General features: G+C 46.7%; 1 protein-coding gene across 5 annotated transcripts in view; it reads right to left on the bottom strand.

Annotated features, from left to right (window-relative positions):
• The window catches only part of PPM1A (protein phosphatase, Mg2+/Mn2+ dependent 1A), a 130,391-nt gene that overhangs the window by 75,317 nt on the left and 29,509 nt on the right, over nucleotides 1-25,565 (bottom strand). For all 5 annotated transcript variants that reach the window (XM_033952495.1, XM_033952494.1, XM_033952497.1 and 2 more), the window contains 2 exons: nucleotides 22,310-23,162; nucleotides 13,994-14,111 (listed from right to left, as the gene is read on the bottom strand). In XM_033952495.1, the coding sequence (XP_033808386.1) occupies nucleotides 13,994-14,111; nucleotides 22,310-23,143 (952 nt within the window). In that variant the 5' untranslated portion in view covers nucleotides 23,144-23,162. The remainder of the gene's footprint in view (nucleotides 1-13,993; nucleotides 14,112-22,309; nucleotides 23,163-25,565) is intronic.

Raw genomic sequence — 25,565 nt, 5'->3', positions numbered from 1 at the left:
CCAGAACCGAAGACACCGGAACCGAACTCGGATCCAGATGATTCGAGGAACACCAGGAAGAAAATCTTGTCCACTTCTGAGAATAACAAAGCCTAGTCGAGACCTTGCGCGAGGCTTCCAGAACCTCCCTCACAGACTGAGAAACCTGTGAAGTCATGGGGAGAGGAACCAAGCCGTCAGATGTAAAGACTGAAGATTGGGATGCAACAGCGAACCCCGACTCTGAGACAACAGAGAGGGAAAGACAGGCAGAAGCAGAGGCTCCCTGACACTGAGTTGAAGGAGCAGGGAGAACCAGTGCTGACGAGGCCAACGAGGCGCAATGAGAATCATAGTGGCTCTGGACGCCTTGAGATGAACCAACGTCCTCAAGATCAGAGGGAAAGGAGGAAACGCATAAAGGAACCTCCCTCCCCAGTTGAGAAGAAAGGCGTCGGCCTCGAGACGGTCCGGGGAGTACATCCGAGAACAATAGAGGGGCAGTTTGCGAGTCTCCGGGGAGGCAAACAGATCCATCTGAGGAGTCCCCCAGCGGTCGAAGACCTCGCGCAGAACTCGGGAGTTTAGCGACCACTCATGCAGCTGGAGAAGACGACTGAGTTTGTCGGCCAGACAATTCTTCTCTCCCTGAATGTAAACCGCCCGCAGGAAGATGTTCTGGGAGACCACCCATTCCCAAAGGCGCAGGGCTTCCCGGCACAGGGACCAAGAGCCCGTTCCCCCTTGTTTGTTCACATAATACATGGCCACCTGGTTGTCCGTCTATACAAGGACTACCTGATCGTGCAGCAGGTGGCAGAACGCTCGAGCAGCCAGAAAAATGGCACGAAGTTCTAAAACATTGATGTGACAACTCCGGTCCTCTGCCGACCATAGACCTTGAGTCTGCAGACCGTCCAGATGAGCTCCCCACGCGTACTCCGAAGAGTCCGTGGTCAGGACCTTGCGATGCGGAGGAACTAGAAAGAGCAAACCCCCGGAAAGATTGGAAGAGTTGGTCCACCAACGGAGCGAGCGTCTCAAGGAAGGAGTCACAGTTATAGGGGAGGAGACTGGGTCCCGATCCTGACGCCACTGGGAAGCCAAGGTCCACTGAGGAAGCCTCAGGTGCAAACGGGCGAACGGAGTGACATGGACCGTCGACGCCATGTGGCCGAGCAGAACCATCATGCGCTGCGCCGAAACTGAGGGCAGCAACGAAACCTGGCGACTCAATCGAAGCAGGACCTCCAACCGTGGCGGGGGGGGGGAACAAACGGAGGCGAACCGTGTCCAGCGCGGCCCCGATAAACTGAAGGGATTGAGTCGGGCACAACTGAGACTTGGGGAAGTTCACTTCGAACCCCAGACGTTGAAGGAAGATGATAGTCTGTCGGGTCGCTGAAATAACCCCTTCCTTGGAGGACGCCTTGATCAGCCAATCGTCCAGGTAGGGAAATACCTGCAGCCCCCGAGATCTCAGGGCTGCCGCGACCACCACCATACACTTCATGAAGACTCGAGGGGACGAAGCCAGTCCAAAGGGGAGGACCCGATACTGGAGGTGCAACTCCCCCACCTGGAACCTGAGGAACTTGCGGAAGGCGGGATGCACCGGAACATGAGTATATGCTTCCTTCAGGTCCAGGGAACACATCCAGTCCCCCGATTCTAACAGAGGGTACAGGACTGGAAGGGACAACATACGGAACTTCTCCCGGACAAGGAACTTGTTGAGCCTCCGGAGGTCCAGAATGGGGCGTAAGTCCCCTGTCTTCTTCGGGACCAAAAAGTAACGGGAGTAAAACCCCCGTCCCCTTTGGTTCGGGGGCACCGGCTCCACCGCCCGAAGGCCCAACAAGGACCTGGCCTCCGACAGGAGAAGAGGAAGCTGGTCTCGACAGCAAAGAGAAGCCCCCAGCGGATGTTCCGGTGGCGTGGCTAAGAAGTTCAGCGAGTAGCCCTCGGAGATGATCCGGAGCACCCAAGCATCCGACGTGATCTCGGCCCAGGCTGGAAGAAAGGCCTGCAATCGGCCCCCGATAGGAAGGGGGTCCTTTGACAGTGCGGAGGGGGCCCGCCCCCAACCGCGCATCACGTCAAAAAGACGGAGCCGGTTTAGACGCCCCTTGCGCCTGAGGCTTTGGTTGGGACGCTCTGCCCTGCTGAGGGGGACGCCGGGGTGGAGGCCTCGAGAAAGCCGGCGTCGACTTCTGCGGGTATCACCGCGGAGGAGGTCTAAACGGTTTCTGTGGCGGGGCCCGGGGTTTAGGACGGACCAATGAGGCGATAGAGCGCTCATGTTCAGACAAGCGTTTGGTCGCCGCCTCCAAGGACTCATCGAACAACTCGGAGCCCACACATGGAAGATTGGCCAGACGTTTTGCAAGTTCGGGTCCATATCCAGGGTACGAAGCCATGCGAGACGGCGCATCGCCACCGCAAAGGCGGATACACGAGAGGCCAACTCAAACGCATCGTAAACTGCGTGAAAAAGGTAGAGACGCAGCTGAGACAAATTGGCCATAAAGGTACCAAAATCCCTCTTATGGGAATCCGGCATGACCCCATAATACCTGGGCAACGCCTTCACCATCTGCCTTAAATAGGATGAGAAGGTGAATGCGTAATTAAGGACCCTGGCAGCCATCATGGATGCTTTGTCGAAGCCTTTGCAAGGGACCGTACGGTACTTCGACTCCATCTTTGATGGAACCGCTGTGACTGTAAGAGGGGAGTCCAAGTTTCTCAGGAAGGTCTGATGTAGAACCTTGTTGAGAGGCAGACGAGGAGTCTCCCTTTGGGGAGAGGGCAAATCCTGTTCCTCCAAAAATTCCTTCGTGTATTGAGAGCCTGACATAAGGTCAAGGTCCAAAGCCCTCCCCATCTCAAGCACAAATCTGGAAAAGGAGGAGGGCTTCGAAGGCGGAGAGGGAGATCGAGAAGCCCGAGTCGCCAAAAAAGGGGAAGCCTCACGGGAGTAACGAGGCTCCTTACCGGTGCCAGACCCCGAACCCCAAGAAGCCGCACCCAGCGACCTCGACGGGGTCGGGGACCGCCCATGCCCCGAGGAACCCCTGCGGGAAGTCCCCGGGGTATGAGGCACCGAGGCACGCCCCTTCCGTCTCGGCGAAGAGTCCCTCGAAAACTCCACCTCTGAGGAACGGAAAAGCCTCGGATTATCGAGGCGGAGCTCAAAGACCCGCAGGGTCTCAGCCTCGGTCGGCGAGGAGCGACCGCGGCGTCGAGGAGAGCCCCGTTGACGTTTGGGCTTCCTCGGCCGATGCTTCGCCCGAGGCCGACCCGAGGGAGAGGAGCCCCGGGAGGACCTCGACGAGGAAGAAGAGGAAGAGATCCTCCGAACCCTCCGCACCTTGTCCCGAGGCCGCACGCTCCGCTCAGGCTGGTCAACCGAGGTCGAGGGCAAGGTCGGGGTCGAGGCCGAAGCCACCCCGAGGGCGAAGTCGAGGGTACCGAGACCGAGGCCACCGAAGCCGGGGCCGACGAGGCCGAAGACGGCTGGAGATGCGCAAGGGCACCGGACAGTTCCGAGGCAATGAGCGCACGGAGCAAGTCTTGAAAGACGGGAACCCCCATCATAGTCGGCAGATCCTGGGCCGGTGGGTGCTCCCTCGAGGGCGACCTCGGTCTCGAGTATTCCCGCGGGGCACCCGACTTCGACGCTCGGGGCGGGGCCGAGGACGACCCACCCGCCCCCGTCGATGAGCCCGAGGATGGCTTCTTCGAGGCTGGAAGAGAAGAAGGAAGTGAGGACTTACCCACCGTCGACTTCGGGGTCGAGGACGCCGGCTTCGACGAAGCAGGCTGTCGGGGCGAGGTCGAGGGAGCCGAGGCCAACGTCGAGGCCTTCCCCGCCGCGGGGTCGACAGCGAAGAGCTCCGCCATCCGAGCGCGACGGCGGCGGAGAGCTCTCGGCTGAAAAGTAGAGCACCGAGTGCAGGAGTCGGTCGGGTGCTCAGGACCCAGACAAAGTAAGCACCACCGGTGGGGATTGGTGATGGAAAGCAGCCGATCGCACCGGGTGCACTTTTTAAAGCCTGTCAAGGGACGGGACATGGGCCCAAAAACTGGACGGGAACGAACGAGGTCCCGCGGCCGCGGCTACCGGGAGCCCCCGGAGCCGAACGAAAAAGGTTATTTTTTTTTTTGACGAAAAAAGAAACACGAACAAAATAAAAACACAAATTAAGCACAGCGACCGAGAAAAAACCACTCAGCCGCGGTGTCAGAAGGCAAATTAGAAAAGCACAAATTCCACAGGGCTTCTGGCTCCGCGGAAAAAACTGAACTGAGGACCACGAGGTGGGGATGCACCCTCTAGTGGGCAAGAAGACATGCACATGCGTGGTGCAGCATAGCAAACTTGAAACTTCAATCAAGTTTGCTTGAAAAGCTGTCCGCGCTGGGGCTCTGTAGATGACGTCACCCACATGTGAGAATATCATGCCTGCTTGTCCTGGGATAAACAGAAATATGATGGCAGATAAAGGCCAAATGGCCCATCCAGTCTGTCCATCCACAGCACCCACTATCGTCTCCTCTCCTTAACAGATCCTACTTGCCTGTCCTAAGCTTTTTTGAATTTAGAGTGACACAGTCTTTGTCTCTACCACCTCTACTGGAAGACTGCTCCACACATCTGCCACTCTTTCTGTAAAAAAAAAAATTTCCTTAGATTACACCTGAGTCTATGACGTCTTAATTTCAAGTATACATATTGAGATAACATAAGAACATAAGAAATGCCTCTGCTGGGTCAGACCCGAGGTCCATCATGCCCAGAATCCGCTTACGCGGTGGCCCAGCAGGTCCAGGACCTGTGCAGTAATCTTCTATCTATACCCCTCTATCCTCTTTTCCAGTAGGAATTTGTCTAATCCTTTCTTGAACCCCAGTACCGTGCTCTGCCCGATCACGTCCTCTGGAAACGCATTCCAGGTGTCCACCACACGTTGGGTAAAAAAGAACTTCCTAGTATTTGTTTTGAATCTGTCTCCTATCAACTTTTCCGAGTGCCCTCTTGTTCTTTTATTATTCAAAAGTTTGAAGAATCTGTCCCTGTCTACTCTCTCTTCATGATCTTATAAGTCTCTATCATATCCCCTCTAAGTCTCCTCTTCTCCAGGGAAAAGAGACCCAGCTTCTCCAATCTCTCAGCATATGACAGGTTTTCCATACCTTTTATCAGACGCGTCGCTCTCCTCTGAACCCTCTCGACTAACGCCATATCCTTCTTAAGGTACGGCGACCAATATTGGACGCAGTACTCCAAATGCGGGCGATCTTTAAGTCTGTCCCCATATGCCTTATGACGAAGACTACCGACCATTTTAGTTGCCTTCTTCTGGACTGACTTCATCCTGTTTTATCTTTTTGAAGGCATGGTCTCCAAAGTTGTACACAATATTCTAAATGAGGTCTCATCAAAGCCTTATAAAGGAGCATCAATACCTCTTTTTCCTACTGGCCATACTTTTCCCTATGCACTCCAGCATCTTCTAGCTGTTTGGCCACATTAAGATCATCACATACTACAAAGGTTCTTCACCCACTAAACTGTATCGTCCCCTTGGGGTTTTTTTTAGCCCAAATGCATGACCTTGATTTCTTAGCATTAAATTTTAGCTGCCATATTTCAGATCATTCTTCAATTTTTTAAGGCCTTTCCTCATGTTATTCATACCATCAGGGGTGTCTACTTTATTGCAGATTTTGGTATCATCCGCATTGTCAGCATTTTGTAGAATTCTGTACAACAGTGGTCTCAAACTCGTGGCCCGCCAGGTACTATTTTGAGGCCCTCGGTATGTTTATCATAATCACAAAAGTAAAATAAAACAGTTTCTTGATCATATGTTTCTTTAGCTATAAATTACAATATTATTATTAAGACTTAGCCAAAAGTAAAGATTTAAAAACTATAAAAAGTTTTACCTCATGCAAAATTGTAATTTCTTTAATGAGACGTTAACTATTTTTTCTTAGGCCCTCCAAGTACCTACAAATCCAAAATGTGACCCTGCAAAGGGTTTGAGTTTGAGACCACTGCTGTACAAGCTCTTCTCTTTGGTGGGCTTAGGAAATTATGGAGATGGCAAGGTGGGGCATTAGGAAATAAAAATGTAATTGTATGCAAATGTTCAGTACCCCTGGTCAAATTGTATGTTTCAAGGAATCCTTAAACGAACAGCTGACAATTTCAAAGTTAAAAAAGTAAACATATCTTTGCAGTGTTTTTACAGATTCAAAATGAGAAAACAATGACTACAGCAGGTGCAGAAGTATGGATACTCCTTTAACAAGTTTCCACTGTCTCCCATAGCCAATTAAAAGACTTTTATATTCTTGCAACTGGAATTTTTTCTCATTCTTCCTTGCAGAATTTTTTTGGTTTAGGTCTCCTCGCATGCACTTCATGTTTTGAGGATATGTCCATAGATTTCCAATAATATTCAAGTCTGGCCATTTGAAAATAAATAATTTTTCTATTCTATATTTTATGTATGTACTAGTCTTATAGCACGTTAAATTAACGGGTGCTAGAATATATGTGTGTGTGTCTGTCTATTTCTTTTTCTCTCTCCTTAGCCGCTTTCTGTATTTCTATCTTTCTTTCTTTCTTTTTTTTCCTTGGCTGTCCACCACCACCCCTTGTCTGCTCCCCCTGTTCATTCTCCCTTCCTTTTACCTCCCCTGTGTCCTCCCCCACCCCATCACTGCTCACCTTATCAAAAAGCAGCCCTTTTCCCTTTATTTTACCTCCCCCCTCTTCCTGCTCCCCCTGTCCAGCAGTAGGCTTCCCTTCATTCCCTCCCCCCCTGTCCATCAGCACCTCTTCCTGCTCCCCCTGTCCAGCAATATGCAGTTCAACAGCAGAGAAAGAGAAAAAACACTATACACTTTGGAATATAAAAAGAAAGCAGTCTACTTTTATTGTCTGGCCATTTTATTCATGTTTATCTCAGTTTCTGCTCTCTTCTCTCAATTTTCTTACCAGGGTTTGCAGTCTATCTGGCTCTTCTCTCATTCCTGTCTTCACTTCCTCTCCTACATCCATCTCTGACTTTAACCTTATCTTTCAGTTTTCCTCCATTTATTTTTCTGCATCTCTATGTGCTTCTATTTCTCCAGTTGTTTGTTTATTGGGGAGTTTTTGGGTTTTGGTTTTTTTTTTTTTGCTATCTCCTCCCTTCCAGCATCTTCTCTTTCTCTCTCTTCCCCCTTTATTTTCAGTCTTCTAACCAGTATCTGTCTTGCTTCCTCCATCCAGCATATCCTCTCCCCTCTTTCCTCCAACACCTCATCTCTCTCTCTGCCCATCACCTTTTACTCCTTGCTTCTTCCAATGGAGTCGCAAGTCAGGCCTGACATATAAAGCTGGAAGCCGATTCCTCCCGGAAGCAGTCCTCCATGTTGTTTGTCGGCCGCTGGAAGGAGGGGGGAGGGTGTCAGGTCAAAAGCGCGCCGGGACAAAGGCGCGGCCAGATAATTGAGCGCAGCGCAGAGGCGCGCGCCGGGTTCCCCAACAAACCCCCCCCCCCGTCGGAGCCCCTAAAAACTGTAATTTTATTTGGCGCGCGCCTCCGTCTTGCGCTCAGTTGTCGGCGTGCGCCTTTGTGAGCAGCCCTGCCTTCGGTCCTGTCTCGGTCCCACTAAACCGGCTGGCAATAACAAAGCCAGACATCACGGGGGCTTTCCCTCTTGCTAAATCGCTATAGGCTTTGCCAGTCTCGATCCCGCCCCTCAAAATCAGGAAGTAACTTCAGAGATGGACAGGATCGAGACCGGCAGAGCCTTTAGCAATTTGGCAAAAGGGAAGAATCCATGGCATCTGGCTTTGTTATTGGCAGCCGGTTTAACAGGGACAGGACCGAAGGCAGGACTGGTGAGGAGCAGAGGCTAGAGTCGGGCAAAGGAGGATAGGAGACTTACGTTTGAGGGACGGCAGGACTCCGTGTTCACTCCCTCTGTGACGGTTCGTCTTCTGACAGTGATATAGTAAGCGCGCATGCGCACTCGTGCGGCCACATCCCGACAGAAAAGGGATCAGGGAACACGTGTCGCGCGCATGCGCGGGCTAGCATTTTATTATTTAAGATGTATGATTCTGAAATAAGTTTCAGATTGTTCTCTTGTTGAAACACCCTTCTTTGTAGAGTGAATTCTCTTCAATTTCAAATACTCAGATAACTGCTGAGAGATTGACCCGTGTAACCTTTAGATTGTGATATAAGTATGGTGGAACCTTGGTTTACAAGCATAATTCGTTCCAGAAGCATGCTCATAAATCAAATTGCTTGGAAGTAAGGGAAACTCGCTTGACTGGTTCCCCCTCCCCCCCAGGCCACTGGCACTACTCCACCTCACCCCACCATATCCCAAAAAGACTCCCCTCCTGAGGCCACTGGCGTGCTTCCACCCCCCTCCGAGAACCAGCATCGCCCTCGCCCGTGAACGCCCCCCCTGAGAACCGGCATCACCCCATCACCCCCCCCAAACACAAGCCCTTACCCCAATCTGGCACCGGCATGCAGCACCAACTCACAGGACGTGCCGGTGCCTGAAGATCCTGCCTCTTGCCTGGACTGGGCCTTGAGCATCTGCTCATGCTCAAGGCCTTCTGGCTCCCTATCTCGGAGAAAGCGGGAGTCAGAAGGCCATGAGCATGCGCAGATGCTCAAGGCCCAGCCCAGGCAATAGGCAGGATCTTCAGGCACCAGCACCAGATTGGGGTAAGGGCTTGTGTTTGGGCGGGTGATGCCAGTTCTCGGGGAGGGGGGCATTCGCAGGTGTAGGGCGCTCGCAAATCGAGTCAACGCTCTGTTGCGAGGCACGATTTGCTCGAGTGTTTTGCTCGTCTTGCAAAACACTCGCAAACCACGTTACTCACAAACTGAGGTTTGACTGTATTTGTTTTGCAGTGAAATTCTGTTCACCTAACTTAACGTCTAGTGAGTCAATTTTTTAAACCTTATTGACATCTTTAAAAAAGTAATGAAGCAGCTAGTGTCCAAACTTTATGTGTCACAATTCACTTTATTATTTTTCAATCTGTTACTATCAGCATATAGCTATTTTGATTTAAAAACTACAGAAAAATAATATATTTTTCAAACATGTATCACGTAAAGAGGCTGTCCCATCTTCTGTTCATTTATAGCCTGATTATATATTTATGTATACATATACACACACACACAGGGTTTCTTCAATCAAACTGTGCTAGCAGTTTGTAGCGCAAAGAGCTGCGATGCTCCCGACGCTCAAAGGAACTCTATGAGTGTCGGGAGCAGTGCGGGCCATTCACCGTGGCTCACTGCGCTACAAAATGCTAGCACAGTTTGATAGAAAAGGCCCACAGTCTGCCTAAAAAAATTGGCGCTGAACTAGTAAGGTACTAAGCATGATGCTGTAAAAATGAGGTGCACTGTACAGAATCAGGCTTAGGTGTCACTAGGCATCCTAACTTTAGGTGCACCCACTTTATGCCAGGGTTTTCTTTGCCTAAATACCAGTGCCTAATTCACAAAGAGGTAGCTAACTTAAAAATAAGCCCATGATTCACCCCCTAACCACACCCACTTTTAGGTAGGCACCTACATTTTCTAGAATTTTGGTTTTCAAGTTAAGCACTTAACTTTCAATTAAGTCCCATTAAAGCCAATTATAAGATGTTAAGTGCCAATTATCAGTGCTGATTAAGTCTAGTAATCAATTAAGTTAGGTGCCTACATCAGCTAGGCACTCCGATATAGGTGCCTAACTTTAGGCAGATTAAATAGAATTTGCCAGTTAAGAATTTTTGGAAAAAAACAGAGCTGTATTTGGTTTAAGAGGCCCTTATGAAAGGCTAGAGTAAGTGTTTAATTATGTATGCTTTATTGCAGGGGTCTCAAAGTCCCTCCTTGAGGGCCGCAATCCAGTCAGGTTTTCAGGATTTCCCCAATGAATATGCATGAGATCTATGTGCATGCACTGCTTTCAATGCATATTCATTGGAGAAATCCTGAAAACCCGACTGGATTGCGGCCCTTAAGAAGGGACTTTGAGATCCCTGCTTTATTGTGAGCCACTTTGGTTTAAGTGGCATGTAAGTAATGTAAATAAATAAACAAATAAATAAATTTGCTGTACATAAGATTTTTTTTTGTTTGTCTGCAAATGATGTTCCATATCACCACTAATGAAGCCTCAAGGCTTCTTTTGTTGAAGTGATTATATATTATGGCTACTACATTATACATTTGAACACCGACTAATAACAAAGGCAACTCTGTCCTATCAAAGAGAGGAACACACGTACTTATTGTGCATGCACTCTATACGAGAGACAGATATTACTTGGCATTTTATGGGAAAGAACACTTAAGAGTAATCCACTATTCTAGTCAAAAACCCTGATCATCCCTTCTCTACCGCAAACCTTCCCTTTTGAATAGAGTTTGGGGGTTTTTGTTTTGTTTATTTTTAGTACTGCCAAGTTTTAAAAAGTCAGGTCACTTTTCTATTTGTGCAATATTCTCAAGTGCATCACATCAATTCTCCTTAAATATACAGTACTAGTCACAATGAATTAAGGCAACAAAATACAAACTGTCTGTTTTTGCATATATGAGCATGCCCTCAGTTCCACAGAACAGCCTTTATAGGTTTACAAATATTTTTGTGTTGTCAACATTTTATGTCTTCTTAATTTCCTTTTCCAACCAAACCTATAAAGTGGTTTTCAGTATTTAAATGAGGAAGCATATGTATGTTGCTTTGTAAACTGCCTAGATTTTAGGGGGCATAGAAATCTTAAATATCAGTGAATAATTTTTGATGTTTTTTTTTTTTTTTTATTCAGGCTGAAATCACAGCATAGACATGCTCAATATGTTTCCTAATGTTAGGAATACTGAGTAATCACCATATATCCAAAAAGGGACAGTGTGTTTCATGCATACTACTGTATAATAAAGTCAATACCGTATTTTCACGCATATAACGCGCGCGTTATACATGTTTTTACAAACCGTGCATACCCTTGCGCAGTATATGCGTGAGCGCGTTGTACAAATTTTTTTTTACATAGTTCCCCCCCCCCCCGACGTCCGATTCACCCCCCGCAGGACCGCTCGCACGCACCCGCACCCCCACCCCGAAGGACCGCCAACTCCCCGACACGATCGGGGCAAGAGGGAGCTCAAGCCCTCTTGCCCTAGCCAACCGCGGCACCCCCGACACGATCGAGGCAAGAGGGAGCTCAAGCCCTCTTGCCCCTCCGACTCCCCGACACGATCGGGGCAAAAAGGAGCCCAAGCCCTCTTGCCCCGCCGATTCCCCAACTCCCCGACAATATCGGGCCAGGAGGGAGCCCAAGTCCTCCTGGCCCTGGCGACCCCCTCCCCCCGCTAGTTGTTCGGGCCAGGAGGGAGCCCAAACCCTCCTGGCCACGGCGACCCCTACCCCCACCCCGCACTACATTACAAGCAGGAGGGATCCCAGGCCCTCCTGCCCTCGACGCAAACCCCCCTCCCCCCAACGACCGCCCCACCCAAGAACCTCCGACCGCCCCCCAGCCGACCCGCGACCCCCCTGGCCGACCCCCACGACACCCCCACCCCCCTTCCCCGTACCTTTCTGTTGTTGGCCGGACAGACGGGAGCCAAACCCGCCTGTCCGGCAGGCAGCCAACGACGGAATGAGGCCGGATTGGCCCATCCATCCCAAAGCTCCGGCTACTGGTGGGGCCTAAGGCGCCTGGGCCAATCAGAATAGGCCCGGGAGCCTGGGGGCGGGGCCTGAGGCACATGGGCCCAACCCGAGGTTCTTGTCGGAGGGCCCATGTCGGAGGTTCTTGGGGGGGGCGGTCGTTGAGGGGAGGGGGGGTTTGCGTCGAGGGCAGGAGGGCCTGGGATCCCTCCTGCCCGTAATGTAGTGCGGGGTGGGGGTAGGGGGTCGCCGTGGCCAGGAGGGTTTGGGCTCCCTCCTGGCCCGAACAACTAGGGGGGGGGTCGCCAGGGCCAGGAGGACTTGGGCTCCCTCCTGGCCCGATATTGTCGGGGAGTTGGGGAGTCGGCGGGGCAAGAGGGCTTGGGCTCCCTTTTGCCTCGATCGTGTCGGGGGTGCCGCGGTTGGCTGGGGCAAAAGGGCTTGAGCTCCCTCTTGCCCCGATCGTGTCGGGGGTGCCGCGGTTGGCTGGGGCAAGAGGGCTTGAGCTCCCTCTTGCCCCGATCGTGTCGGGGGTGCCGTGGTTGGCTGGGGCAAGAGGGCTTGAGCTCCCTCTTGCCCCGATCGTGTCGGGGAGTCGGCGGGGCAAGAGGGGAAGCAGCAGGACACCGGTAGGAGCTTCTACATGATGGGGGGGTCGGGAGGCTGTGGGGGTGCGAGCGGTCCTTCAGGGTGGGGGTGCGTGCGAGCGGTCCTTCGGGGTGGGGGTGCGAGCGGTCCTGCGGGGGGGGGGGGGGGATGAATCAGACGTCGGGGGGGGCATCAGGCTTTCAGGGTGGGGACAGGACTTCAAGGGGGAGAGGAGAGTCGGGGCGGGCGACTGGAGAGTCGGGCAGCATGCGCAGTATACGGGTGTGCGCGGTATACAAAAATTTCTGTACATAATTTTGTGTTTTCCGCGCGCTATACCCGTGTGCGCGTTTTACACGGGTGCGCGTTATCTACGTGAAAATACGGTAATATATTTCTTGAGTTCTGGGAGAGAAAATTTAGCATTTAGGGCTCCTTTTACAAAGGTGTGTTAGGGCCTTAACGTGCAGAATCGCATGTGCTAGCCGCTATAGCCTCCTCTTGAGCAGGCAGTAGTTTTTTAGTTAGGGTGCGCTAAAAATGCTAGCGCACCTTTGTAAAAGGAGCCCTTAGTTTAGAAAGCTGAATATCTTCGGTCTCCACTTTTTTTTAGGGGGAGGGTTTGCAAGATAATCAGGGCTCATATTATTTTCCAAATCCAAACTCAAAGTGAGTTGAAAAAAGGTATACAAATTGTACAATTTTAATTCAAAATTACTGTTTCATAAATTGCTTGAAGTCACAAATTTGATGAATTGAGCTCCATGTGTTTGATGAAGAAAATTTAACTATTCAATCTGAAAGGTCAACTGAGTCTTATCTGGTTAAACATAATAGACAAAAACTAACAGTTGTGTAAGAATTCACACATTTTAGGTACTGAGTGAGAAACACGCTATGGGCTCCTTTTACTAAGGTGCACTAGTGTTTTTAGCTTGCGCTAACCCCGCGCCAAAAACTAACGCCAGCTCAATGGAAGCATTAGTGTCTAGCGCACACGCTAAAACCGCTAGCACAGCTTAGTAAAAGGAGCCCAATGTCTTAAGAAAATGTTGCTTAAAACCATTATACCTTGATTCTAAGGATTTGTACTTAAAACAAAGCAATATATTAAAAACTCTACCTCCTTGTATTCAAAATTCTTTATATATCTAGATTCAACATTTGCAAGCAAAATTAAATGATGTTCTGTCCAATATAATATATTCAAGATGTCAGCAGCTCAGGAACTCAAGCTGTTCCCTAGGTGACAATCTCATGCAGTTCTATAAATTATAGATTATATCACCATTTATTAGCTTGCACTTAAATAGTAATTACAAACAATTGATATTGTGCATTTCTAAATATCTTAGAGGATACTTAGCTCTAATGTGTATTACAGCAATAACCTTCTTTTCTCACATATTATCTTTGGGTGGCATAATCATGTAAATGAGAAAGCGAGCGAGCAATGGCACTTCAATCATTGCCAGAACTAAACTTCCAGGCTTTCTTCCACTGTTATATAGAGCATAATCCTCAGGACTGCAAGTTTTTTTGTTTTTATTTTAAGCACAGCTATACAACCTACAGCCAGTGCTACAGAAGTGCTTTAGCCACAGGATGTACACTATACATATACAAGGGCACTTTACGGTTTAGTTAAAACTAATATGTAAAACAGTGAGGGCTTTTAAATATGTAACTTAATTTTTTTTAAATGATCCACCTTCTACTCTGCTTTCCAGGTACTTGTCCAATTCTGCCTCTCTCTTCACTGCATCTGGAAATACTTTTGGTGCACTTGGAAAACAGATCAAAATGACACTCATGTTGTCTCGGCTTCCCTGTAGGAGGAAAACACAAACTAAAGTAATTTTTCCACCAACAACAAAATAATAATTCCAAGATCTCTAACAATTTATTAACAATATATTTAAGTTGCTAAGGGTTAGGTAGTAGTGAGATGCAAAATATGCAGATATACATTTTGCATTTCATTATTACGCAAATGCCCTAACACAACTTGTGGTGGTACACCATAAGTCGAATTAGAGCCCAAAGATAATGGTTAAACCTTCCCAGCTATTTTATTGCCTGGGAACATTGGGCCACACGAACAGGGTACCCTGTTACTGCCTGCATTCCCCCCCCCCCCCCGGGGAAGTCTATTAAAGAGCACTGGTAGTCTTTGGGTTCCAGAGGGTTTTCAGGCAGGAGCGAGGCCCAGACTGGCTTCTTCTTGAAATGATGCAATTACTACTAGAAGCACCATTTTCAGGAGCGACAGTATCTTGCTCCTGCCAGAACAACCTCCAAACCCCCAGATCTCCCGCTCTGGACCATCAGGTAGCCCTGGGAAAGGAAATCTTGTTTGGGGGGAGGACCTTCTCTTTGCAGCCTGGGAGCATCAGGCCATGACTTTGTGGCCTGATGGTTCCAGAGCTGCGGGAATAACACTGCTTTGAGGTAGCTCGCATTCAGTGTTATTTTTGTAAGGTGGGATTCAGCAATCTGCAGTACCGGGCAGGATGCTGAATCCCACAGGGCATAAAGGAATGGTAAAGGGTAATCTTTTACCACATCTTGATGAATCTCCCCTAATTTTAAAAAGGACTTTCATGTATAATTTTCTTATATGTGCATATACCATGAAGATAATTTTATAACTAATGTTGACCCGTGTGTAGCTGCAGGTGGTGATGGAATGGGGAGGCAGTATAATTTGAGCAAAGCCACAAACTGCAAAATAATTATTTTGTAAAATACACATGTACATTTACACCTACTGTCTAGCCACAGTTATTTCTGCAGGTTCACTAAGGCTATTTTATAAAAATATAAAGATAACTTTGGAACTTGTGTAAAATACCCCCAAATTAGGTAACCCATTATAAAATTACTTTCTTTACAAGTAAAATGACTATGATTTATATGTATTCATGAAGCAGCATTACCTAACTGAGGCCTTTGAACCAAACTCTGACTAGACCAGGAACAATCTTTTGAGGACAATACTGTCATGGCTGATACCAGACTTCCTGCAGCACTGGACACTGACATTCCAAGGAACATTTAGGATGTCTCTCTCTGGTGAGAAACCTACAGAAGGAGATTTACACTGATACTGGTATGTAGTCATTTTGCTGACCATCTTGTAAGGCACCAACAGTACCAGCTTTGACAAGGAGAGCCATCTACAAGGCCAGGAGCCTCATTATATCATCTATAGGACAAGCATTCTTTTTCCATACTAATGACAATTACCATCTGGTTAGCTTAATGATCCAATTGGTCAGGACCGCTTTGACCTGGATGCAGGGGTGAAACATCGGTTCAGAACGACAGCCAAGGCACTGAACTTCTGAAAAGGGAATTACGAAGGGATGAGACCCATGGTGGGGAAGAAGGTTAAGAAGAGGATAAGCACTGTATAAACGCTAGAGCAAGCTTGGTCCCTTTTTAAGGACATAGTCACCGAGGCACAAAATCTACATAAACCGCGTATCAACAAGGGATCCAAGAGGAAAAAGAACAAGGAACCGTCATGGCTCACTGTAGAGGTGAAGGAAGCGGTCAGAGACAAAAAAACTTCGTTTAAGGAATGGAAAAGGTCAAGAACTGGACGAAAACTGGAATAAGCACAAACAACATCAACGCAGGTGCCATAAGGTGGTAAAAGGGGCCAAAAGAGACTACGAGGAAAAATAGCCATGAAGGCGAAAAACTTCAAGTCGTTCTTTCGATATATTAAGGGGAAACGACACGCAAAGGAAGCGGTGGAACCATTGGATGACCATGGAATAAAGGGAGTGCTAAAGGAGGACAAAGCAATTGCCGACAAACTGAACACACTTTTTGCGTCTGTATTTACCAAAGAGGATATGCACAGCATACCAGAACCCATCAGGCTATATGCTGGAAATGAAGACGGGAAACTAACAGGGTTGATGGTCAGTCTAGAAGAGGTATGCAGGCAGATCGATAGGCTTAAGAGCGATAAATCCCCGGGACCGGATGGCATCCATCCTAAGGTCATCAAGGAACTGAAAAGGACTATAGCTGAACTGCTTCAACTAATAGCCAATCTGTCGATCAAATCGGGAAAGATTCTGGAAGACTGGAAGGTGGCGAATGTTACGCTGATCTTCAAAAAAGGTTTGAGGGGAGATCCGGGAAACTAAAGACCAGTGAGTCTGACCTTGGTACCGGGAAAGATGGTAGAGGCGTTGATCAAGGACGGCATCATTGATCACCTTGACGGACACGGACTGATGAGGACCAACCAGCACGGTTTCAGCAAAGGCAGATCTTGTCTGACGAACTTGCTGCACTTCTTTGAGGGAGTAAACAGGCAAATAGCCACCTTATCTCTGGACGAGCAGAGTCCGCCTAGCTGCCCCGTTGTGACGGCGGAGTCATTTTCCGACGTGCCAGCTCGGGATGCCCTCTTGTTGTCTTCTCTGAGTGGGAGGACTGACCTGGAAGGAGGAGTTTTCAAGAACCCAGCAAGCTCAAGCAGCTTCTTCAAGCACTCAGGAGGCTACAGGTGCTTTGGGAGCCCAAGAAGTTTCTTTGATAACTGAGGTGGTCACTGGTACTGTGAGAACTGCAGGGAATTTTGGAACTGAGAGTGTTCCCTTACAAAGGCCCAAGGTAATTACTATGGAATCCATATGGGAGGCCATATCAAATATGCAAACTTCACTGGGGAATCAAATTCAACATTTATCCTTGCGCTGTACTACTGTTCAAACCGCTGTAGTACCACACCCTGTACTCCAAGTTCATTTAATTTGAGAAGAGAGAGTGGTCCACTGTATCAAACGCCGATGAGATGTCAAATTGTAGCAGGATTGTTTGCCATTGCTGAGTTGATATCTTATTTTAATTGTTAGTTCAAGTAACAGGGATTCAGTGCTATGCCTTAGTCTGAAACCATGTTGTGATTTGTGGAATCCATCTGTTTGATCTATGAATTTAGCTAGTTGTGTACTTACCCAGAATTCAAGTAATTTGGCAGTGCATGGAATCCCCTTTACCAGCCTGAAGTTTTCTATTTTGGTCAGGTCAAGGTTTGCAGCTTTAGGTATAGGTATCGATGCTATAGCTAACATTGTTTTGAGGTAGAATCCCTTTTCTAAGCATCAGTTTTCTAGGTTAGTCAGCCATAGCAAAAAGTTAGTGAGGTGGCGGGGAGGCATGAGTTAGCAGGCTAGTTGGACATATATCTAAGTAATAGTGATTTTTGGACATTCTCTACAGCCAGCTTAGATCTCCTTGTGTTGACTGGGGTGAATTTTGACCAGCATCTGTCAGCTGGGATCCCTTCGTTCTCGTTGTATGTGGTTGGGTGAAGATCTATGTTATCTTCTGGGTCACGTGTTAATTATGTCCTCACTATTTTGACTTTTTCCTGAAAGTGATGTGCTAGGTTGTCTGTATCTGGTTGTTGTGATGTTAGTCCTTCTATTTTATCTTTTATGGATATCAATGAGTTGTAAATTCTGAAGTGACATTTGGAGAAAATTTTTTTTACCCTTTATGCTCAGCACTTCTGATAATTTAATATTATCTTTAACATATGCCACTCCTCCACTCTTTTACCCTAGCCTGTCTTTCCTTTAAAAGGATACACAGCAAAGGCAAAAAAGTCTGAGGATTCAGAGAGTGTAAAATGCTAGCCAGTCACCCATAGGGTAATAAAAAAATAAAGTAAGATAAAAAAAATTTAGAAAGAGGGACAATCTCAGTGTGGAGGGTCAGCGAAGTGAGAACTCCAGTGCTTACACGCAACAGACAAAGGTGATTCACCTCTGCCTGCACACCATCATGGATTGCCCCACGTGTGCAAAATCAAAATGCAAATCAGTGCTAAACCATAATAAAGGATAAGTGACAGAGAGTGAAAAAGTAGCAAAAAACACTCAAAGAATCCTTCCCAGCCTACTCCCAAAGAAAGAAAAAGGCCACAGCCGACTTAGCTTGAATAAGCCTGAAAAATGCAGGTGACAGACGCAATATCAGGTTCAACCAAGCCCGGTTTCGGGAGAATAATATCCCTTCATCAGGAACGCTGAGATGAGTTGGAGCCGGCTGAAGGGGAGAAGGGAGAGCACGAAGAGACACGCAAGTGCGCTAAAAAGCTGAGCAAAAGCAACGTCAGAGCAATAAGAACCAATGAGGAAAAACAGAGGAGGAGCCCCAAACTAAACAATAGTGTTCCACTCGATACAGTCATTCAGCCCCTGAGGGGAAACAGTATGAAGGTGAAAGATCCAAAATTGTTCTCTAAGTTGGATATGAGCCATCTTGTCACCCTTAAAAGTTTCTGAAATCTGTTCAAGCACAAATCACGTCAATTGATGAAAATCATGGCCCCGCTCCAAACAGTGGGGGACAAGAGGCGCAGATCTGACAGCCAAATGCAATCTGCTCTTGTGTTCGGTCAACCTGGTTCTGATTTTTCTACCCATACGTCGCACATATAACAGCCCGTAGGGATACCTGATCACATATATGACCCACTGAGAGTCACAAGTAGTTCGGCTCTTGAGTTGGTATTCGACATGAGTCTGAGGGTGCTGCCAGCGGGAAACAGTAAATGTGTTTATTTATTTATTTATTACCCTATGGGTGACTGGCTAGCATTTTACACTCTCTGAATCCTCAGACTTTTTTTGCCTTTGCTGTGCATCTTGTTAAGTATCTCTTGGCAACTCTTTTGAGGAGTTATTTTGTGCTGTTTCCTTTAAAAGGAGCATAGTTTGATACAGTGAAATTTTAGAAAGCAGGTAATGTATTTTTTAAAAATTTATGCTCTTACCATTTTCACTCTTAGTATTTTGTTTTATGAAGCTTATTTTGCTCTTTTTCCTGCTCATTTTAATTGGTTGATTTATTTTCTTGTTTGTTTTTCTTTCCATTACCCCTGTCTTTTTCTTCTTTCCTTCTTTAATCTTTCCCTCTCCATTCCTCCCCAAGTTTCTTTCACCTCAAGTCTCCACCAATCTCCGCCAACATTCGCTAGTTGACACTTTGTAATCACACTGTCCTCTCCTAACAGCTCCATACCAGAATGCTAACTTCACCCAATAGTTCCATACCAACTTACTCACAAAATCAGTCCAAGTGCTGTGCAAGGCAGATACCACCAATACATATGGGCAATCTGAAATCCAGGATTTTGGTATATTCTTTTTGGTCTATTAGTTCTTCCTTTCTCTTTCCTTGAGCTCAGACAAAACCAATGCTAGTACCAGGAGCCTTCATTTTTTGCAAGCCATCTAGGTATTTCCCTTATTAATTAGGCCCTCCTACTGTTCCAAGTTTATTCACTGGGACATATCCAACTTTCCCCTTACTTATAAGATAGTCCTCGTCCCTTCAAAGGGCAAAGGGATACTTTTTGAACACTAGTGGTCGGGAGTGGGAGAGAGGATCTGATAAATAGTACTTTCCTTTACCTGCACCCATCGTGTAGCTCCAGGCCTACCCTCACTCACATTATCACGTGCCCCTAAACGTGTAACCACTAGGCATACACATAGATTTCTGCTTACTCTGAGAATGGTGTAAATCTACATGTCTCTCTGCCCGTCACCCAGGAATGCTCACTTAATTGTTTAAAAGTACATGCATGATGAGAGCGGGCTAAGATGGCATCGAGAGCAGATGCCTGAGAGGGAGGCTCTGAGCAGTCAGCTCCCCACTCGCGCCAGTTCTAGCGGCCTTTCCCATTTGTAATGGGAAAGAGGAAGGGAACCCCGCAGCGCTTGAGGCAGACGACCTTACCGGCAGCCTTTTCTCTCTCCGGCGAGCCGGTTTGCCCTACTTCGGGGGAAAGCCTGACAACTTTGGGAGATCTTGGCTTCCACTCTGACCGGGCGTCTCTAAGCTCAGAGCAGCAGCTGATCACGCCCCAACCAGGAAGCACACCAGTGCTTGGAGAGACTGAGTTAGCCGAACCCAGAATAGAGATTTCGGACCTCAGTGTTAGAGGCTCTCCCGCACCAACTTCTTTGGGAGAAGAAGCAGTAGGAGAGTTGCCAAGCTCTGGCATCTCTTCCATTCATTTTGGGGTGCTTGAAAAGCCAAAAAAAACTGATATGGAAGCATTATGGCAGGTGATATCGAACTTTCTTTTTCAACTTTAAGTACTGATTGTGGAACTATTTTTTCGCAAGTTGAGCAACAAAGTTTAGCTCTTAACAGCTTTTTTGGAAAGTTCGCTTGAGGTCAAAACGGAAAGAAAAACCTTGCTGATAACTATTGCTTTGGAAAGTGATAGAGAATATGTATTGCGTCTTTATTTCCGACATATAAATGATCAGTTTTTGGGCTCTACTGTGCGAATATTTCCTGACATGTCTCAGAGGTCCCAGAGACACAGAAAGGAATGCTTGGCATTAAGGCCAAGAGTCCTAGCCCTGGGGGCAACTATTTTGTTGAAATTTACTGTGAAATGTTTTATTACATATCAGACAAATGTTTTATTACATATCAGACAAGGAATTACTTGTTTTTGGAGCCTAAACAGCTGTTAGAATTTGTAGAATCTAGAGAGGGTGCAACATCTGTAACTTAAGATATGTAACTTGTCATAATTCTGGCTTTTGTCGTAATTGGTGCTTTCTCGTTTGATCAATTGTATAATTCTCTTCTAGAAATTAATATCCTAAAGTCCATTCTCAAAGTATTGTGATTTATATAATTGAATAGAAATTTATTTTTTCTTCTTTTTCCTTTGGAAATTATTGATCTGATTCAAGTTGTTATATATTATACTTGATTGTTAATAAAGAAATGTGATAAATAGAGAAATAAAATTAAAAAAGTACATGCATGATTGTTGCTGATGTATTCTTATACATATACCATTCATACTCGAATATGTATCGGATCTAAATATAAGTCGAGACTCCCATTTTCTCCTCAAAAAGGAGGAAAAATGGTTGGGCGGCTTAATATTCAAGTGCCCTGCCAGGCACAGCACACAGTTCCCTTCCCTCCCTCATATGTCAGGCTCTGCACACAGCCCCCTCCATGCCAGGCACTGCACACAGCCCCCTTCCCTCCCTCCCAGGCTTGCCACTCTGTCCCCCCCATCACTGCCGTGTCCATTGTACCTCCTTTGCCGCTGGAATCCCTGATGGTCCAGAGGTGTAGCGGGAGCAATTCAGGAAGCTGCTCAGCGCCGAGCAGCAGCAGCGGCGCCAGTGCGCTCCTGCTCGGTACCACTCAGCGGCTGAAGTCAGAACTCACAGCAGCGACCGACCAACCAGGTTAGCAGCGGGGCAGGAGCGTGGAAAGCTCGGTCCTGCCCGCTACATTTCTGGACCACCAGGGATTCCAGCGGCAGAGGAAGTACGATGGGCAGAGAGGGGAGACAGGATACAGAGCCTGGCAGAGACCTGCAATAAGTCTGGAAGGGGATTGGGTGGGCGCTGGGCCAAATATAAACTGGGACTCCTATTTTTGGGCCATTTTTTGGCCCAAAAATCCAGGTTTAAATTCGAGTATATACGTTATTCGGTGCTCTATTTGGTTTCACATAGAATGTAGTTCTAAAATTACCTCCAATATCAGGTTGCACTGTGCAAGACACTATTGGATATCAGAATAAAAGAAAATGGTACATAAGATATGGAATGGATAAAAGGGTTGTTAAAGGAATCTGAGCTATCACATTACATGTTACAAATTCTTCTAAAGTGAAGGCTTCAAGTCCTGTATATTTACAGTTGTGTCATTTATATAAACTTGTATACAGTATAGTTTCCCATTATCTAAATATATATATAAAGCCAATTTTTAAGTAACATGCTTTATTTTCTAAACTAAAATATTCTGTTATTTATATTCTATATGTATTGTTCACTTTTTTCTGCTTTGTTTCTTCATTTTTCACTTTTGTTTTGTTCTCCCCTCAGTGCTCTCTCTTTTAAACTCTCCCTTCCCTAGGGGTTCATTTGTTCTTAATATCAGAAATCTGTATCTTACATATTTAGAAAAATACTATTATTTTACTAAAAAAATAACCTACCTTATACAAGCAGGTGTCAACTATCTCATTGCAAACTTTCTCAAGATCATCTGTGACTTCAAGTCTGGATCTTACAAAATCGCACAGCTCTTCATTACCCATAACATCCCAGATTCCATCACAGGCTAAGATGATGAATTGATCATCCTCTTCTGATCTTTCTATTTCAAAAACTTCAGGCTCTGGTGAAACAAGCTGCTCTGTGGGGCCTTTCCCATGAACACATTTGTAATCAAAGTCACCAAGCGCCCTTGACACAGCAAGTGAGCCATTCACACGCTGAATCATTACAGAGCCACCTGCATTTTGTATACGCTCTTTTTCCAGTGGATTGCTTGGCTTGTGATCCTGTGTGAAGAAATGAACTTTCTTGCTCCTACAAAGCAAACCTCTTGAATCTCCACAGTTGATAAAATAAATGTGCTGGGGAGAAATCATAACACCCACAGCTGTTGACCCACTTCTGTCTGCACCATGTTTCTTCTCTGAAATTACTCTCATGTGTTCATCAATTTGTAGAAAACCTGTTCTGATTCCGCTCTTTACACTTTCCACACTGGGCTGTCCATCAGATCCTTTAAAATCCTGGTTACTTGTGATGTGATCTAGCAAATGCTCACAGCAGTATCTGGCAACCTGGGATCCAGCATGTCCATCATATACAGCAAAGAATGACCATCCATCGAGTCCATTTGGCAGACCAATCACAGCTGTATGTGCATCCTCCATCTCTACTCGCCAACCTTGCATACTACTTAACCCATAATGCAGTCCATTACCATGTCCTTGGGCATTATGCTTCTCCATCTTTGGCTTGTCTAGAAATGCTCCCATCTTGCTTGCTGCTTCAGTCCTGTAGAAGAAAAATGAGCAACTATAATTATTTATTTATTTTAGTATTTATATACCACTTATTGCCTAAGTGGTTTACATTCAGGTACTCATGCTAATAGTTTTCTATAAAACAGGGGTTCTCTAACCCTGGTACTGGAGGGCCATAAAAGCATTTTCTTTTCTGCGACAAACTATGCCAATTAATCATGCTCTTAGGTCAAGTCAATACAAACAGACCACATGAACACTTGTGAACATTTGGAAAATTGGGACCATTTGTGACCTTCAAATACTGAGGCTGAGACGCCCTCATTCAGAGAAATATCATTAGGATTTCATAGTGGGAAGCAGATTTTTTTTTTTAATAAATTGTGCTATAATATATTTAATTTCCACAAAAGGTTTGCCCTTTATATCATTGGTCCTCAACCTTTTTTGCACCAGGGACCGGTTTCATACAAGACAATTTTTCCAGGGCCCTGGGGGGGGAGGGGAGTGGTGTCAAGTGCATAATTAATAAAGTGCATAATCTAATTATTACATATAATTTATATTATGCACTTTATTTCTATTGTTGTTTTTAGTGTATTTTGTATGTTATTTTGTTCCTCACCTAGATTTGTGGATAGGCGGGTTATAAATAATTTTAAATAAATAAATAATTATTTTATTGTAATATATATTAATACAACTCATCATAATACAGAACCAGTGGGAGCCCTGAGCATGTTTCCCTGCAACTAGACGGTCCCAGATGGGGTTATTGTACATACAATATAACCTTACTAATACATTATGGTAACCAGTTATCATAGGAGACACTACAAAAAAATTAAACTACACAAAGCACACTCTTTTTCCCTCCCAGGGTGCATCTCTCCCACCACTTGTACTACCACATCCCCTCTATCATCACCCAGACCATATGCATCTTGTGCAGCATCTTTCACCTCTGCCCACCAGTCCCATACCCAATATTTCGCCTTGTATTACCTCTCTCCAACACCATGTCACACCTCTCCCTCCATTGCCTCCACCATATCCAACATTGATCCCTTCCACCATGCTGCCCGTGGCTGGCCCAGAAGCCTTCCCTCTTAGCATCTTTTTTCCATCCCAAAGTCTGATCCTAGTATGCTTCCCACCTTATTCACCTCCTTGTGTCCCCATCCATTGCACTGTTTTCTCGCAACCACATCCAACATTTCTCCCTCTCATCTCTCTCTTCCCCATGCATCTATACCTCACTCCACTCCTACAACCATCCAATAATTTCCTCTCCCTGCCTTTACCCAATAATTCTCCTCTTTCTATTCCCTCCCCCACCTCAGCATCTCTTTCCCTCACTCCCTCCATTCTTCTATCCTATGTACCAAATTCATGCTCCCCTCCCTCCCTCCATCTCTTTTTCCCTCTCACTCAGACAATCATGCCCAACAATTCTCCCTTTCTATTCCCTCCCTCACCTCAGTATCTCTTTCCCTCACTCCTTCCCATTCTTCCATCATATGTCCCAAGTTCATGCTCCACTCCCTCCCTCCTGTGTCCCAAGTTCATGCCCCCTCCCTCCCTCCCTCCTTCCTTTCTTCCTTTGTCTGAAGTTTGTGCTCCCTTCAGTGTCCCAAAGTGCCTCCTCTCTCTTATGTCCCAACACACTCCTCTTCGTCCTTCCCTCCCTCTATTCTGTTTCCCAAGATCCTGCCTCCCTCTTGCGAGTGTTTACCTGTTCTGGCCGGCTCTCTCCTCCCAGCCACACTTCTTTCAGAAAGCTGCAGCCGCGGTTCCTACATGCAGCCAGCCACTGACACGGAACCCTAGAGGAAAGGCTTTCGAGTTAGCTGCAGGAAGCATGTAGGAGCCGCTGCTGGTGGTTTTGTGAAGAGAAGTGCGGCTGGGAGGAGTTAAAGTAGAAGGGAGAACCAATGCTGCCGGGGCTACCAAGAAGCAATGAGAATCATGATGGCTGACTCTCATTTGAGTCTTTAGAATGAGAGGAGTGGGCAGAAAAGCGTAAAGAAACATGCTCGTCCAGTCCAGAAAAAAGGCATCTGCTTCCAGACGGTGAGGAGAGTATAGTCTGGAGCAGAACTAGGGCAGCTTGTGATTGTGGGGAGCTGCAATAAGTCCACTTGTGGAGTGCCCCATTGTGAGGCTGAAGAATTCTGTGGAGGTTGTCTGCTAGGGAATTCTTCTCACCTTGAATGTAGACAGCCTTTAAGAAAAGATTGCGAGCTGTCGCCCAAAGCCAGATTTTCTGTGCTTCCTAACATAGGAGAAAAGAGCCCATACCTCCTTGCTTGTTTATGTAGCACATTGCTACTTGGTTGTCTGTGCGGAGGAGGACTTAAGGGCACAGAAGATGTTGAAAAGCCTTGAGGGCATAATACATCGTTCCGAGTTCTAGAAAACTGATGTGAAACTT

The sequence above is a fragment of the Geotrypetes seraphini genome, chromosome 7, assembly GCF_902459505.1.
Source record: "Geotrypetes seraphini chromosome 7, aGeoSer1.1, whole genome shotgun sequence".
Taxonomy (NCBI): Eukaryota; Metazoa; Chordata; class Amphibia; order Gymnophiona; family Dermophiidae; genus Geotrypetes; species Geotrypetes seraphini.
The sequence above is the reverse complement of the archived record's forward strand: the minus strand, read 5'-3'. Positions and strand labels throughout refer to the sequence as shown.